The 15633-nt window shown below is 34.1% G+C and overlaps 3 protein-coding genes across 7 annotated transcripts; 1 reads left to right on the top strand and 2 right to left on the bottom strand.

The window, feature by feature from the left end:
- Positions 1 to 2018: 2018 nt before the first annotated feature.
- Positions 2019 to 9326, top strand: Vps8 (vacuolar protein sorting 8). Of its 5 annotated transcripts, XR_012047869.1 has the most exons (14): positions 2019 to 2220; positions 2475 to 2753; positions 2925 to 3218; positions 3311 to 3529; positions 3613 to 3792; positions 3877 to 4122; positions 4212 to 4352; positions 4437 to 4895; positions 4970 to 5715; positions 5879 to 6823; positions 7110 to 7323; positions 7433 to 7588; positions 7903 to 7961; positions 8439 to 9326. XR_012047869.1 is itself a non-coding variant. In XM_072904219.1 (12 exons), exons 1-12 carry the CDS (start codon positions 2146 to 2148, stop codon positions 7532 to 7534), a joined length of 3900 nt encoding a protein of 1299 aa, XP_072760320.1. In that variant the 5' UTR covers positions 2019 to 2145; the 3' UTR covers positions 7535 to 8256. The 5 variants fall into 5 exon arrangements, 1 of the variants encoding a protein (XP_072760320.1); XR_012047868.1 differs by lacking the exon at positions 8439 to 9326 and having other exon boundaries at positions 7903 to 8256; XR_012047870.1 differs by lacking the exon at positions 8439 to 9326 and having other exon boundaries at positions 2184 to 2316; positions 7903 to 8256.
- Positions 7793 to 9575, bottom strand: LOC140672254 (uncharacterized). The gene is made up of 4 exons (XM_072904221.1): positions 9359 to 9575; positions 9031 to 9234; positions 8277 to 8507; positions 7793 to 8116 (listed from the first exon to the last, which is right to left on the bottom strand). Exons 1-4 carry the CDS (start codon positions 9410 to 9412, stop codon positions 7853 to 7855), a joined length of 753 nt encoding a protein of 250 aa, XP_072760322.1. The 5' UTR covers positions 9413 to 9575; the 3' UTR covers positions 7793 to 7852.
- Positions 9576 to 10070: 495 nt separating this feature from the next.
- Positions 10071 to 15367, bottom strand: Scny (ubiquitin specific peptidase 36). Its single transcript, XM_072904220.1, has 7 exons — positions 14919 to 15367; positions 13901 to 14444; positions 13681 to 13788; positions 13385 to 13611; positions 11912 to 13266; positions 11685 to 11821; positions 10071 to 11587 (listed from the first exon to the last, which is right to left on the bottom strand). The coding sequence occupies exons 2-7, from the start codon at positions 14388 to 14390 to the stop codon at positions 11256 to 11258; spliced, it is 2649 nt and encodes an 882-aa protein (XP_072760321.1). The 5' UTR covers positions 14391 to 14444; positions 14919 to 15367; the 3' UTR covers positions 10071 to 11255.
- Positions 15368 to 15633: the final 266 nt, after the last annotated feature.

Here is a 15633-nt window from a genome sequence, read left to right as displayed (position 1 = left end):
ATATAAAATATAATATTTATTTTGTTATTCTTGAGACAGTTATGAAATCTATACATTTCTGAGAATAAAATAATGGCTAGATGAGCTAAAGTTTGCATATAATTAAAATAAATCTTGTAATTATTTTAAAGTCTGTATTATTGACCAAAACCGATTATTTGTTTTCACCTGTGTTGAATGTGGCAATTTTATGTTAAAAATTTTATAAGAAATTAAAGAATTACAGTTTTTTAAATTGGCTTTTCATGTCTCAGATTATAAATTTTTGCAGTTCGTAACATACAAGGGATAGATTCCGCCAAAAATTGCACAAAGGAATATTTTTGTGAACTTTCAACTTAAAAGTCTAGTAAATAAACATTTTAATCTGCGAAAGATTTGATTATTAATGACAAAAGATAAGTGATGAAAAGATTCGAAATATATGGTACAAGAATCAAAATGTCGATTTTATAATGAGCAGTTTTTGTATTTGTCATAATATGTTATAATAAGTATAATGTTGCAAACATCAAACAGAAATGTTTGTATGCATTTTTGTAGCTTATTTGATGAACTGTTTGTTTTTCTGTCTAATGTGTTACTAAAATGATAGACCATGTTTGTCAAAATTCTAAAAGTCAACATATATAACATATGATAATGTGTAACGTATAATTTTTGTAATACGTAATTTTCGCAGATTTGGATATCTGAATTTATATTATATCTGAAAATTGTAAAGTCGATTTTTTCTTTTGGTAACAAAAATCACCGACAGAAATATATATATTTATCATTTAAATTAAAAAATATTATATATGTAAAATATATTTAACACAAAACGCATGTTCCAAACAGGCCACAAAAATTTTTCTATTAATTTAACGTATTAGGTATATGTTAAATAGTAGATAATATTAATATATAATATTATGTTATATTTTAACATAAAAATAAATGTAAATTTCATAGTTTAATATAGGTTTTTGTGAAATTTTAACGAAAAAATAATGTTATATATGTTACTTTAACATTATAATGTTAATGTAACATATTAATATAGTCACTCTCATATTATTATAGAATAAACTCAACATTTTTCTCTATAAATTTTAACAGATAAATTCTGTCACTAATAATTCGAAACATATTTATAATGTAAAATTAAAAATATGTGCACTTTGTGTTATTTACATTCTTTTTCATCAGTTATTTTAATAATTTGACTTGAATTAACAGAATAGTAAATATATTAAATTAACAAGTAAATGTGTTAAATTTTAACATAAAAATTTTAACTAACAAAATTTGTAACAACAAAACACAAATTTTTTAATAACAAATTGTTTTGTAGAAGCGTACCATCATCAAAAAGTTGCAATAGACGAATATAAAGAAGAATATAATAATGTATACACTGAAAAAATTGTACTCTAAAATGTATATACTTATAAGCCCTTTTAATAAATATTTTTAATAATGGAAAATAATTTTCTTTTTTACATGATATTTTTTGAAACACCTTATTAATTTGTCAAAGTTTCAATAAGTCCATTTGTAAAATTGTTTTTTGTCATCATTAGGATTAATAATCTCAAATATTAAATAATATAATAATAAGAAACTATTCCATTCAGTATATATTCTTACATTATCTTAAGAATATGTAAAACTATTCTACTCTTTAGAGGATTTCTCTCTTAAACTAAGAACATTCTTTTGGTGCTTTTATATTTCAAGGAAACATGTTATAAAGATAAGCAAAATATTCTATATTATAATAAAATGAGAATATAATTTTTTCGGTGTAAGTATAAATATTAACTCCTCTGCTGGCGGATTAAAACTCATATACGGATTTAGTACGGATATGAACCAATAACCGATTGTTTTACCGTACTACCGAGAAATGGATCTGGCCATGTAGTTCTGCTCGCTCGAAAATGAATCTAGATGGCGCTAGCGTGCTGCAAGAAAAAAGGATTGTATGAAAAATAGCGACGTGACCCCTCTCAGGTCTCAGGTCTCAGGTTTCTCTCTGGTGTTATACACTTCAGTCGCGAATATGTAGAATGAAAACAAAAGTGTCAAACCATTTTCAAATATTTATGTATATATATATCAATCGTTAAAGAAATCGAAGTAATACAATTTAAACATAAAATGGCTGAGAATGAATTTGTATCCGACAGTGACGAATGTCTTGTTACAGAAGCTATCAATTTAGATATCGAGGAGGTACTTGTGCCTGTATATTTTACACAATACCAGTTATCTATGCAATAAATTTGACACATTGTGTAAAACAACTTACACTGTAGTTGTAGTAATAACGTAATCTTCTATTTTTATTATTTATATTTTTATTTTCATCTTATTATGGCCATATCTATCGTGAATGCATCTTTTATTTTTTTTGTTATAATGAAAATATAATTTATTCCGATATTATTCTAACCCCTGATAATATAATGTTTGTACCGGTTTTTCAGTTAGATAATATGGAATATGCTATACCAGTCGTGGAAGAATTGCCTACTTTAGAAAGTATACTAATGGAACCTGATTATGAGTCGCCATCAGAAACAGATGATGATATTGGTGTACCATTAGGAGAGAAACTTGGTAGCAGTGAGACAACAAGCATTGGCAGTCATTTATCATTAAATTCATTAAATAAATCTTCTAAAACTTCTCAGAAAGCATTCTCGGGTGTCATATTAAGGCATGTCATACTCAAAGGAATAACATCGCAAATTGTATCGGCCAATGTAAGCAATTATTCCTTTTATTATGCAAGAAGTATTATAAAGTGTCGTAAATTAAATAATCTCTTTTAAATTAATGTTTGAGAATTATTGTTATTACATGCTATTATTTACATGCGATAATTAAATGTCTTGGCATCGGACAATCATCATTCTTCGATATGATTTATTCAGGAGAGAGTCAACGCTGGTTTAGCTAGTGCAGTTGCAGCTGGAGGAAACATGTTGGTGATTGGCACTAGCCACGGCCTAATATTGGGCTTTGACTCTTCGCAAACATTACGATGGTGCGATCAAGAAGCCAGACATCAAGGTTCTGTTTCTGCTCTTTGCTTCAATTACGAGGGCAACAGAGTACTGGCTGGTTTTGTCAGAGGGCATATTTTGATGTTAGATAGCAGTAATGGAAAAGTTTTAAGAATTCTTACCGATGTGCATCCACTTGACACTGCTGTGTTACATGTTAAGGTATATTCCGTAATATTAGTGTATACATATGTGTTATACATCACATTTTGAACCTATCTGTCTAACCGACAGTTTCAAAACATCCGTTTTAGTTTACAGATTCGCCAAAAATAGCTCTATGCAGCGATAGCGGTGGCTCAGTGTTTGAGCTGAATTTCACTAGAGTGATGGGTGTAAGAGGTTGCGACAGTAGATGTTTGTTTAGCGGCTCTAAAGGGGAAGTGTGCACTTTGGAGCCCTTGTTATTGAATCATCTGCCGTCACATCCATTAAAAAATTACACACTAGTAGCAATGGCAACATTATCGAGGGTTATTTTTTTGCGACAGATTTAAATTATTCATATCGGTTTTAAATATATGTATATATTTATCTTATTTATCTTATTTTCTAGGTAATTGTAGTATGCATAAGACCACGAATGCGCGTTGTGTTGAATCATTCCTTAACCGGTGCGCCAATAGCACCGCCGCAACTATCTTGGCAACTAGTTGTTATACAGACGGCTGATGGGTCTCGTGTAATTGACCCAGTATTGGCACTTGCAAGAGACAATGTGGTGCATTTTTACCAAGTATACTGCCATATTACTTAACAATTACGTTATTTGATTGTTTTTTTATTAATTAAAATTAAAGAATATTTATCTATCGATAAGGTATACACCGAAATTGGTTCGCGAGTAAAGTTATCGCCTCTTCGAAGAATGACGCTACCGTACATGATAACCAATTTAAGGTGGTTAAATCCGAGATCTCTTATAGTACTGGACAATCAAGAAAAACTGCATTTATTGGATGTAAGAGCACAGGATAATTTAGAGACGTTGGATATGAGTCGCGTTGGTATAGCTTATGCCTCTAGTCATTTTAAAGGTTTGTCTACTGGCGGAAATGTTTCCAAGGTATGATGGAAAGGACAAAAAAAAATATACATATATAACTTTTTGCCATTTTAACTATCATGTGCGTGAAATGTATTTATTTTTTATAGGCAATGGCATTAGCTGGCGAACGAGCGTGTTACAATACCGTTATAGTCTTTGGTTCACAGTTACTGTTATTAGGTACGAAGAGTTTACACGTAATTTGTATAAGAACGTGGACAGAAAGATTACAACACTTGATTATGCAGGTCAGTTTAAAAAAAAAAAAAAAAAAAAAAAAAAAAACGTTTTTTTTTGTAACTTTGAATGAATTATTTCTCTTTACATTCTAGAAACGTTTCCCTGAAGCTTTAGCGTTGGGTCTCTCCTTTTATCAAGATAAAGGCAAGGCGGTTATCGGTCTTCGTGGTTCTAAACAACGTCGCAAGGAAATAGCGCGTGACAAAGTTTGCGAAGTGCTGATTCAGTATATGGATGAATTGAATCATTGTTTGATGAGCGAAAACTTGGACTATGATACGATAGTACTCACTTGCGTCGATTATTGCATTCAACTGGAGAATTTAGATTTGTTGTTTGGAAAATTATGGGACATAGTCTTTGAATCGGAAGGGCTAAAAACGAGTTACCTACACGCTCTCGAGGCTCCTCTGTTGGATGGAAGTCTTCAATCGAAATTACCGCCATTGATTGCCCAACAATTGGTGACTCTTTACGATCAAGAAAACAAAGTAGATTCCCTGGAGGCAATCATAGTTTTGCTCAATGTGGATTGCTTAGATATTCATCAAGTAAGTTTAGCATATAAATATATGTTTTATTATAAATGTAAAAAATATGTTTTTTACATTTCCGTCCTGTGTAGGTAACAACAATCTGTCGTCGACGAGGGCTTTGGGAAGCGCTAATCTATCTTCAGACAACAGCGCTCGGGGATTTTACAGCACCCGTTCATCAGTTGGTCCCGGTACTTCAAAATTTATTGCGCGACCCGACCGCAACCCTTTCCCGAGACTGCATAAAACTCGGCAACGCCATTCTGGTTTATACCAGTTGTTGCCTCGCTGGTCGTGGATTTCCCAAGGATGAGTTACCGGAAGGCGTACCACAGAAGGCGAAAGCGGACATATTAAGAGCCCTGCTCTCCCAGCACTCCAGTCTGGCAAACGATACGGAGAGGCAATATCCATACTTGAGAACGTTACTGCAATTCGACGCGAAGGGCTTTCTCGATGTTATAGCCATAGCCTTTCAGGAGCCAGAATTCACCTCCGAAATGGGTCTTCGACACCGACAAAGGCTAATAGACATCTTATTGAGCATTGTTATGCCAAATACACCGCTTACTCCAAAGAATATCGATTTTATCACGACGGAGCAACAATTCATGGTTCTTATGTTTGTGGCAAAAGAAGTATCGGAAAGTACTGTTGTATTAGAATCTGGTACATTGAAAAAAATGATAGATGTATTGTGCATCGATTCGCACGTAGAATTGTCGAAAGACTTTAAGACTGAAAGAGAAAATGCCGTGTTGGGGTTATTACATTCTAAGAAGCTGTGCAATATTTCTGACAACACTTTACTAAATTTAGCTAATAGAGCGAGTTTGTAAGTATCTATTATATGTGTCATATTTTTAATGCGCACAACGTTTAATAATTAATAATAATTTATATATATTTTTCTCAAAATGTTTTATTCTTAATTATTCTTGATTATTTATATTGTCACACATATGATGTGTCTGTGACTATATGTCTTTGTGTTGCAGCATAAGAGTCGCAGAGTTACTGTACAGTGCGCGAGAGGATTGGGTAGCGGTATGCAAATGTATGATCTTGGATTCGTCTAGGCATCACGATATATGGTCCTGGCTCGAGAATTTGCCGACCGTTTCATTGGATCAAGTTGTATCGATTCACGCTCCGACTCTTGTAACGATTAATGCCAGTCAATTCGCTACGATCATCGCTACTCGACTGCAGAACAAAATCAATGTGATATTGCAGAGTCTTGATAATAATTTAAACTTGGAGTACAAGTTGTTAGAAGCGTTGTATCAAATCACGCAGTATAAGGAGGAAGATGTTTCTCTAGAATTAACGACTGAACACTTGGAGAGATATTTGGCGTTAATGTGCGAATTGGAACCGAAATACGTGGTTGCTCATTTGCGTGGACCGCACGGATGTAGATTGGACGAGGCGTTAAAGATTGTTCAAAGATGGAATTGCAAGGACGCGGAGGCGGTGATGTTGGAGAAATTGGGCAATTATCAGGACGCGTTTAATCTTTTGCTGAAAGAATTTGAAAATCGGCTGGAGATGTATCGACAGGATGAAGCTTCGGAAAGCGAAACAGTGCACCTTGCCGCGCAGCTCGCGGGAATATGTCGAAGGTCGGCGGGGAATCTGGATTGGATGCCTCTCGTGGAAGTTGCATTTCGGTCACATTCGGAGAATAATAAACAAAAGATGGACAAATTAAGCGGTAAATTATTGAGATTAATTCTAGAATCTCTGAGCGGTACATCGGTACTTTCGAATATACTGGAGCAAATCTTGAGAAATCCATTAGCGACGAGCGGAACGATGGGCGATATACGACAATTACTGTCCGGAGTTCTTATTCAATCGCGATACGAACAAATCCTGGTAGAAACCACCGCGCGATTAGTGAGCTTGGAACTTCACAAGGCTTTGGAAAAATCCTTGAGGTACTGACAACTGTAAAATTATACGTAATAAGAGATGTTTAATGATATATTATAATTTTTAGTAGAGTAAAAAAACTTGTAAAGTTTCACAGTGACTCAAATTTTAATAGATAATTTTCTTTTTCCGCAACAAAACCAGGGTCAGTAGCAAAGTAGAAGGGAAGTTTTTTATTTAGATTCAGCGATAAAAGAAAATGAGAAAATAATACAATTTCCGCTCGGTTAAAAAAAAATTTACAACGAAACATATGTCAGTTACAAAATGTACAATTTTCTCGTTGCTCAGGGATGCCGGTAGAGCATGTGGCACTGTTTCCGTAACTTGCCCCATATGCAGACAACTGTTGTCACAGTGTTCTGATTACGCAGTGGTGTTCAGCTGCGGTCATGGATATCATTCAGCATGTTTGGGCGAACCTAAGTCGTGTTACAAATGCTTGAACATAAAAGGATGGGCGCCTGTCGCCACCAAGCTCGCTATCCCAGAGTCCCCAGCTCCGGTTAGTAACGCATCTTTTTTGATATTTTTACATTACGTGTACGCTTTTATGCCATTTTATGTTTTTTTTATTTTTTTTCTTTTTTTTTTTTTTTTTTCTTTTCTTACAGAGGAAAAAACAACTTCTTCCGCCGGAATTCCTACGTCATAGAGACTTCACGCTAAGACTAGCACCGTCCTGTTCTATCCCCGACCTCGAGGGCATCTTTTAATCTTCTAGTCTTCGATTATGTATATTGAGAGAACGACGATCGCATTTGTGAGCGGTATGTAGTATCTTTCTTTAAGATACCACAAAAATATGAATGTGTACATTGTATACATGTTACACATATATTGGATCTGATCATACTATGATCATTCAGTCTGCGATATATTGTATAGTACCAATAAGAGAGATTATTAAGATTCATTTCTTGAAATTTTGTTTGACGCGCGCGCTCATGTTTATACACACGACACGGTTATGCCAAATATACAAATTATATTATTAAAGTATTTATTACAATTGCATTTATATAATATCGCATTTACATGATACAGTATCTTTTGGTTTTAATAATGAAAACTGGTTTCTTAGGCGCATTATCCGCAAGCACGTGATACGGATCCATAGGTTCATTATCCAATAATTCACCGGTAAGAAGTTTTGTCACAATTACAAAAACATCCAAGTTCGAACACTCGGACTTATCGATGGGCGATATTTTGACGGTAGAGACGTACTCGTCTATATTGGATTCTAATTCGAAGAGGAACGGAATCAACTTTGATATACCTAAATAATATTGTAACTGCAAATTAAACAAAAAGATGGATCGTTATAATTTTGTTTGTTAAGGAAGTTTCTCTATTGTATAGGCGCGTAATGTATATTTCATACGTTTTTTTTGTACAACATATCTACTAAAAATGCATTAAACATTTAAAAACAGCATTGTTATAGATACGTGCCTTATCGTCGCATCTTTCGAAATTTTTTAACAAATCTTCAATTTCATTCAGCAAAGTGTAACATTTCGCGAGATGCTCACGACCGTATTCGTTATCGTATTTGTTTTCGTAAATGTGCAATGATTCTCTTGCTAAAGATCTCTCTTTTTTTATCCTTTCAAGGAGCAAGGACAACGGTACCCCCGATAAAGTGCGACTAGCCATTTGAATTTTCGAACATTGTTCACAGATCTGTATAATACGAATATATTAATATTATAATTATTATTAAAATTATATCATTTGTTTTATATAAATTATATAATATTAATATATATAAAACAAATGTCAAAAATGTAAAAAAAAAAAAAGAAAAGATATATAGAAGCTAATTGTCAGTGTTTTAAGACTGGCCGGGCTTTTCTCGCGTATGCGCGTTAAATGTTGTATCAATGAAGTAGTCGATTGAATGTAATGAGGTTCTATATATGGCCCCCGTTTAATCATTTTTAAAAGTTGTTTAAAAATTTTTGGTAATATAATTAAAAATATGAAATAAAAAATTATACGTAGAAATTATATTAATTAATTAATTTATTTTTTTATATAAATATTTAAAAATTTTTTTTTTTTTTTTTTTTTTTTTTTTTTTTTTTTTTTTTGGGAGATTCCATAAAAAACTGAGGTGCTCATTATATGTACGTAACTGTGAATGTCATCATTACGTCAAGCACGAAAAAACCCGGCCTATCTAACAACACTGAAGAAGCTTTACCTTTTTATTAACGGAAATCCACGAACTGGCAATTCTATTTATAATTTCTCTAAGATCACTGCTTGTAGTGTAATTCTCGGATAAATATAATAAGGACCGGAGTTTATAATTTACGTTGCCTAATAGTTTACCAAACAATTCGAGTTTATCGCGAAATTTAAGATCGATGTCCAAATTCAAATTTTCAGTCTTCAAAATGCTCACCTATACATTTAAAAAAATGTCAAACTGTGATATCATTTATCCGTAATCAAATGTAAAATTTCAAACAATTAAAAAAATTCTATATATATATATATAATCTTTAGACATAAAATTATTAACTTACATTTTTTTCGAGAAGTCGCACAAACTCGCGAATCGAGACAACATTGATCGCCATAGTAATATAAAAAAAATTATTTATGATATATATATATATACATATATATATATGCTGTCAAACTGTATTTTTGTTAAAACAAACGTATGTTCATAGCCTCACTATGTTGCTATAAAAATTTCGATAGTCTTCTTGTTCCAAAGATTAGATATATTCAATTGTTTTTTCCTTTATTTTTCTTTTTTTTGTTACCAGCTTATTGTATAATGTAAACGATGTTTTTTTTTTTTTTTTTTTTTTTTTATACATGTAAATACATACATAAATCTGGCGTTGGTTTGTTTGTGTAGATCACTTCACATAACGTCGCGCATTAATTTCATCGATATACATTTTTTCCCTTTTTCTTTTTTTTTTCTTTTTTTTTTGTTTTTTTTTTTTTTTTGTTTGGCTAATGTCTTTTGTTCGGATAGTGATGTAATGAGGTATCGTAGGAATTTGAGATAATTGGAAATTGACTCCTTCGTATGTCGCTTAAAAAATTAACTTATGACTTTATAATTTTTACTGTTAATAGTGTAATTTCTAAATAACAAGCGCTCCCGCGCTTTTCATAAGTAATGTACATATTGTTACATACTCAATATTATTACTATTAATTGTCATAACACTAAATATTGTTTATTTAATTATACACACCTTATCTTAATCATCGCAGTAGAAACACTTAAAAACATTTTTAAACTTGCACTGACAAATATATGTGCTAATTAATTGTAATTTATATGGTAAAAGAAACAGCGCCCTCGATATATTGCCATTAAAAATGCTGATTGCTATCTGCTCATCATTTTGCTTCAAACCTCTACTATAATGAAATTAATCATTACAGTTATTTCATAAATCTTCTTTAATGTCGTTTCTAACGGGGGGAGAGTACCTTTATCAAAAAGATAGGGCAGGACGGATTATGACATGTATAATTAAAAAAACTTATTCTAAATATTTTCCTTTTTGGAAGTCCAAAAAGGAAATCAAAGAAATTGATTCTTTGACTTAAATTTCACATATTTTGAAATTTAAAATGACTTTATTATATACTTTTTTGACATTACGACAAAGTTTTATCAACATGTTTATTGTTGACAAAACTCTTATGCTATTTTGTCACAAGAAGTATAATTGAAAATTTTTATATTATAGAACTCTAGATGAAGAAGATAACAAAAAATTTTTAATTTGATAAATATCATAATTATCAATTAATAATTATTGTTATTCAATTTTTCATTAACCATTCATCTTGAAAAATAACTGCATAATCCTAATAAACTGTATTAAATAATGTACAATCAAAAATTCAATTTAATTACATTTAATTTATATTCACATCAGCATGTAAGGTTTTTGCTTTTCAAAGTTTTATATTGAATTTAATGATGAATATAACTTATAATTAGTTTTTCACGCATATTAGGGTTTGAAAAAATTAGAGTTTTCTATATTTCATATTGAACACAAATTGGTACAGTTAGCGATACTCATCCCCCATAAATCGCTTCGTATAGAAGCGTGTGTACCAAACTTATGTAGCAGAAGCAAAAAATGCCACGAGTCTATCAGGAACATGTATTATGTTTCTTGAAACGTGAATGTGAGTCATTATCTCCAATGTCAATATGTATGTATGTATATATATCAACTGAAACCCGATAGTTTACTGTTGAAAACTCCAACAGTTTATTTTCAATCTCATATTGAGAAATGATATCTATTTAGCAAATGAAAATTACACAGTCTATTACACCGGCTCTCCGAATTGTTCACATAATTCCTAAAATCTTTTTTACCATTGCCTACACTCACTCACGCTCATCAATGGTGTCGCGAGCACGAACGATATCTATAGATACCTGTGAGAGGGATATCTATAATGTGGCGGCCTTCCATAGGTATTTCCGTGTCGCGGCCGCACATAGGAAGTGTTGTAATAATGTCTTCGATGATAACTATTAACTGACCGATTCCAGGTTTTGTTTTGGTATTCTTGGAATGAATTATAGTTTGCATTAGATCTCTCATTGTACGATCGGCGGCTCGAATGATCCTTGATTTTCTTTACACGACCCCTATCTATTTCTTCATCGTCCGCGTTAAAATGACGCTTACGTTCCTCCCGTCTATCGTTATCAACATCGCGCTCGAGCTGCGTTCTATTGCCATTCCAATTCGTTACTAAAAATACACAAAGATTCATAAATTTATAATTGTATATTGATGTTTTAATATTTAAATTTTATTATTTTACAATTAAATTTCGTTACATGCTTACCGGAAGTACTGCCATACCCACGATGCGACATTTTCAACAAGTGTGAAACGGTATCCGAGCGATTGGTGCCGTTGAAATCTCGCACAGCCGCGGCACTCGGTGTTGTATTACTTTGATTTTTTAACTTTGCGTCATCCCTGGAATAGATAAATTAGAATTTTTCTTTATATTCAACATATATTATTTCTTTCATTGTGTTGTTTAGGCTTTGTGTTAAATAGATTTACTCATTGTTAGTAATCGTCCATCCATTGGACGATCCGGCGAGAGTGGGAGAAAATGTCTCCTTGGAAGCTTGCCAAACCTTAATACTGCTACTCGTAGCCTTTGTAGGCACCTTCTTTCCCTGTCCATTTTTATTTCTGGCGGCAGACTGACGCCACGTATCCTTGTCGCGTTGCTCCGATTGACCGTTCGTTTCCATTCTTCCATTTGGATGTTTTAATAAACTTATTTGACCGTTACTATTGTTAGATCCATTTTGCGTTTTCGTGCATTGTACAATCGTAGCTTGCGACATGATTGTCGATATACCATTACTTTTAGAGTTGGAATTCTTCTGCGCTTCTTTAGAGTTTGAAATAGTTTTTAATCCGTCTTTCGTAGTGACACACTTTGGCACACCATTTGTGATATTAATTCGAGATACGGTATTATCTGACGTTTGATTTTTCAGAGTCCCCGTTCCGGTGGAAGAACAACTGTCCTCTTCTTCACTGGAAGTAGGATCTACGTCATAGGGCACTAAACTGTTACTACTACCATTTAAAACTTTCCCATTTTTAATATGCATCACTAATCTTGGTTGCGACTTGTCTTGCGTTTTTTGCGACGATTGTATACTAACAGTATCGTTGGGTTTTTGTAGAGGAAGGTTCAATTCTACGCCATTTCTCTGCGGCGGCAACTGCGGACCGATCAATGTCCGCGAGTTACTCGATTCATCATGATTGTTCGACGATTCGTCTCCGTTCGCAGAACATCCGGCGGATGTTGATGCTTTTAACGCGATAGATTTATTTATTATAGAATTAGGTAGTGGCGCAGTTGACACGATACTCTTAACGCATGTCGTACCGTTCACCTTTGCAGTCGATGGCGAATTCTGATTACAATTTTCCATCTCGAAGATCATAATGTACGCGTTTGTACTTAACACATTATTAAGGCTTATTGGACGAACGGAGCAGTCATCAAAGGAATAATATTGACCGCTCGATACTTGCGCGACCGCCGTATAGTGGCCACAATTTACAGAGGGGCCCATGTGCGTCACCATTGACATGAGTTTGTAAGTGAGCTGTCTGGGAGATTCTCCCGGTTCTCTCCACAAGTATGGGCCCATATCTATAGTTTGTTTAAATCCGATGTGTTTAGATATTTTTCCTCCTAAAACGCTAAATCGCTTCAATTGTACACACAACACTTTTGGCGGGCGTTCCAACGTAAATTGTTTAGTGGCAGGAACTCTTCTCTTGCAGGCTTCGCATTTATAATCATTGTTATCCAATTGTTCTCTACTGAAGTAACTATTTAACGCCTCGTCCAATGTATTTGCTTTACGTATATCCACGAGCAAATCCTGTTTTTGAAAAATTTTTACAGTTAGTTTTTTTTTTAATTTAATAAGTAGAAACTTGAGGTACAATATATAAAAATTGATCCTTTTTTGACAGTATTTTACAAGAATTTCATGTTACCTGAAAGTGTTGAAATGTAGTAGATACATGTTGACATTGCAGGCACTTTACTTCAGTACGTATATAACCGCCAAATATTTGATTAATAGGTGTCGTTTCCTTAGAATAGCTATCCAATTTAGTTGCTTTATGCCTAGTTAAATACGTACGCTCCATCCCTTCCAATAAATAACGTAAAAATTCGTGAGCATCTTCTTGTTGTCCAGGCACCATAGTTCGGCAAATGACTGAAAACGTTGTCATTTATTTGTATTCACGCATACCTGGCATAGATTACTTGGGAGGAAATTACTTACGCTTTAGTTTATTAAATATATAAAATGGCTTGATCGCACCCCCAGATTTCTGATGAGTGAATTGCAGAGTCTTGGCCACCGCGCATGTAAGGCATTCTCCATTTCCATCTAAAATTATCCTATTATCAAAACACCATACTATGCCATTATAACTTTATACTATGTTTCCAAATGTACAGAGTATAAGTAAAATACATGTAAAATAGAGTGGGAAAATTACCGTTTTGTTCCATCTTAGAATTATGATGCGGATCTGATAATAACCAGTAGACGAGAGCCGGAACATGAAATAATGCTTGAAGAGTACTATTCAAGTAACATGTATTCCCAATATTGTACATGCCTGCTCCAACTGGAAACGTGCCTTTCCATCCCAGCTGAACTTTCTTGGGAGAATACAAGGTAACAGCTGGCTCTGGTAAGACTGGTCCTCTTGTCGCGTCATTCTTTTTCTTATAACTCATGCCGTCCTTTACCTTGCTCTCATCTAAATTCTCCGATAAATTGAGAAAAATATTGCAGTTAGCTTGCACCTGATTCGCTGCTGGATAATCCTTCAATTCTTCGTAACGGATCTCTGTTTGCATAATTCGAGAAGCATTGCCGACTAATTCGATCGACAGATCATCCGTTGTGCTTTTAGACGAACCACTGTTCAAAGCGCAATGGAGCCTAGCTGCAATAGGATCGCAAAGGCTGACCGCAGGCATTTTAGCGTATCGTTTGAATTTTCTTCTTATTATTTATTAATCGCACAAATGCACCTGTAATAAGACATTAGACGTGAAAGAAAATTTTTGCATACACATCTCTATCCGTATGCTTCAGATTGATCGCATTAATGAAAGAAATTTGAAAGAACGGTTCAATATAATTGAATAATAACTATATATTATAATTATATATCTAATATAATCTAATATAATAGATATTACCATTTGTGTGTAAAATTATAACAAATCCACTTACATATGCAAGATAAAAGTTATAGCGAGCAAAAGGATTAAATATAAAGATTATAAAGAATATATAGAGACTAAGGTGCGATCCAACAATTACTTAGTCCCTTATATATATATGTATAATGATAAAAAAAAATTTTGCTACGCTGACAGCTTAGAGTGAATTCTATGAAAATAATCGATACATAATGGATATATACGATGGATTTAAGGAGCATGCCTATTTGTAAAGATTGCATGCGACAGCGAACGCATGAAATAAATGGTTGTTTATACCTGTCCTGGCCGATATATAGACACTTGAACGATTATTATCGTCGATAAAAATCCCGACGATCATCTGACGTCGATCTCCTTCGAATTCCGATGTTGGAATCGCTATGAATTGATCAGGCATACGATAGCGCGCGTTTACTCGTCGCTCGCCAACGCGGTTACCGGAGTCTCCCTCCGTTACGAGTTACGAGCGATTTCCCGCGTGCGCGACCGTATATATTATATCTTTTTACACTCGCAGCCTCTGATTTCCCACGTCTCTAGGTCGCGCGAAACGATACTTATTTTAATATTCGAACGAACCGACGCGACAATCATCACATATCGATCGTACTTGACGATTTTACGCTGGCTCGTGTCGGACACGCGGGAACGGGAGACGACATACTCACGTACACCGTGATCGTGACAGCCATTTGCATTCACTATTCGAAGAACGGCGAACGGCGAACGGCGAACGGCGAACGGCTTCTCGCTTCTCTCTTCTCTCTCTCTCTCTCTCTCTTTTTCGCCTCTCGCCGCGCGAGCGGCGATGCGAGCGTGAGCGTGACACAGACTCGAGCGTGGCGCCACTCGCTTTACCATATAGTTACTAGCGGTATAAGTGGGCGGGAAAATCGCACACACTCAACATGGTTCATGTCGATGCGGTTCCGGCCGGCTACCAGCGGATAGGGCGGACAGGACGGCGGTGTTACCAACTGTACTCCGTATA

Source organism: Anoplolepis gracilipes, chromosome 13, assembly GCF_047496725.1.
Source record: "Anoplolepis gracilipes chromosome 13, ASM4749672v1, whole genome shotgun sequence".
Classification (NCBI taxonomy): Eukaryota; Metazoa; Arthropoda; class Insecta; order Hymenoptera; family Formicidae; genus Anoplolepis; species Anoplolepis gracilipes.
The sequence above is the reverse complement of the archived record's forward strand: the minus strand, read 5'-3'. Positions and strand labels throughout refer to the sequence as shown.

Coding starts and splice junctions, on each gene's coding strand:
- LOC140672254 (XM_072904221.1), bottom strand. CDS start 9,412: ATGGCGATCAATGTTGTCTCGATTCGCGAGTTTGTGCGACTTCTCGAA. Junction 9,235..9,358: donor TGCGACTTCTCGAAAAAAAT/GTAAGTTAATAA, acceptor TTAAATGTATAG/GTGAGCATTTTGAAGACTGA. Junction 8,117..8,276: donor TCGAAAGATGCGACGATAAG/GCACGTATCTAT, acceptor TTTAATTTGCAG/TTACAATATTATTTAGGTAT.
- Scny (XM_072904220.1), bottom strand. CDS start 14,390: ATGCCTGCGGTCAGCCTTTGCGATCCTATTGCAGCTAGGCTCCATTGC. Junction 13,612..13,680: donor TATATTTAATAAACTAAAGC/GTAAGTAATTTC, acceptor CAACGTTTTCAG/TCATTTGCCGAACTATGGTG. Junction 13,267..13,384: donor CTACATTTCAACACTTTCAG/GTAACATGAAAT, acceptor TTTCAAAAACAG/GATTTGCTCGTGGATATACG.
- Vps8 (XM_072904219.1), top strand. CDS start 2,146: ATGGCTGAGAATGAATTTGTATCCGACAGTGACGAATGTCTTGTTACA. Junction 4,896..4,969: donor ATTGCTTAGATATTCATCAA/GTAAGTTTAGCA, acceptor CGTCCTGTGTAG/GTAACAACAATCTGTCGTCG. Junction 5,716..5,878: donor TTAGCTAATAGAGCGAGTTT/GTAAGTATCTAT, acceptor TTTGTGTTGCAG/CATAAGAGTCGCAGAGTTAC.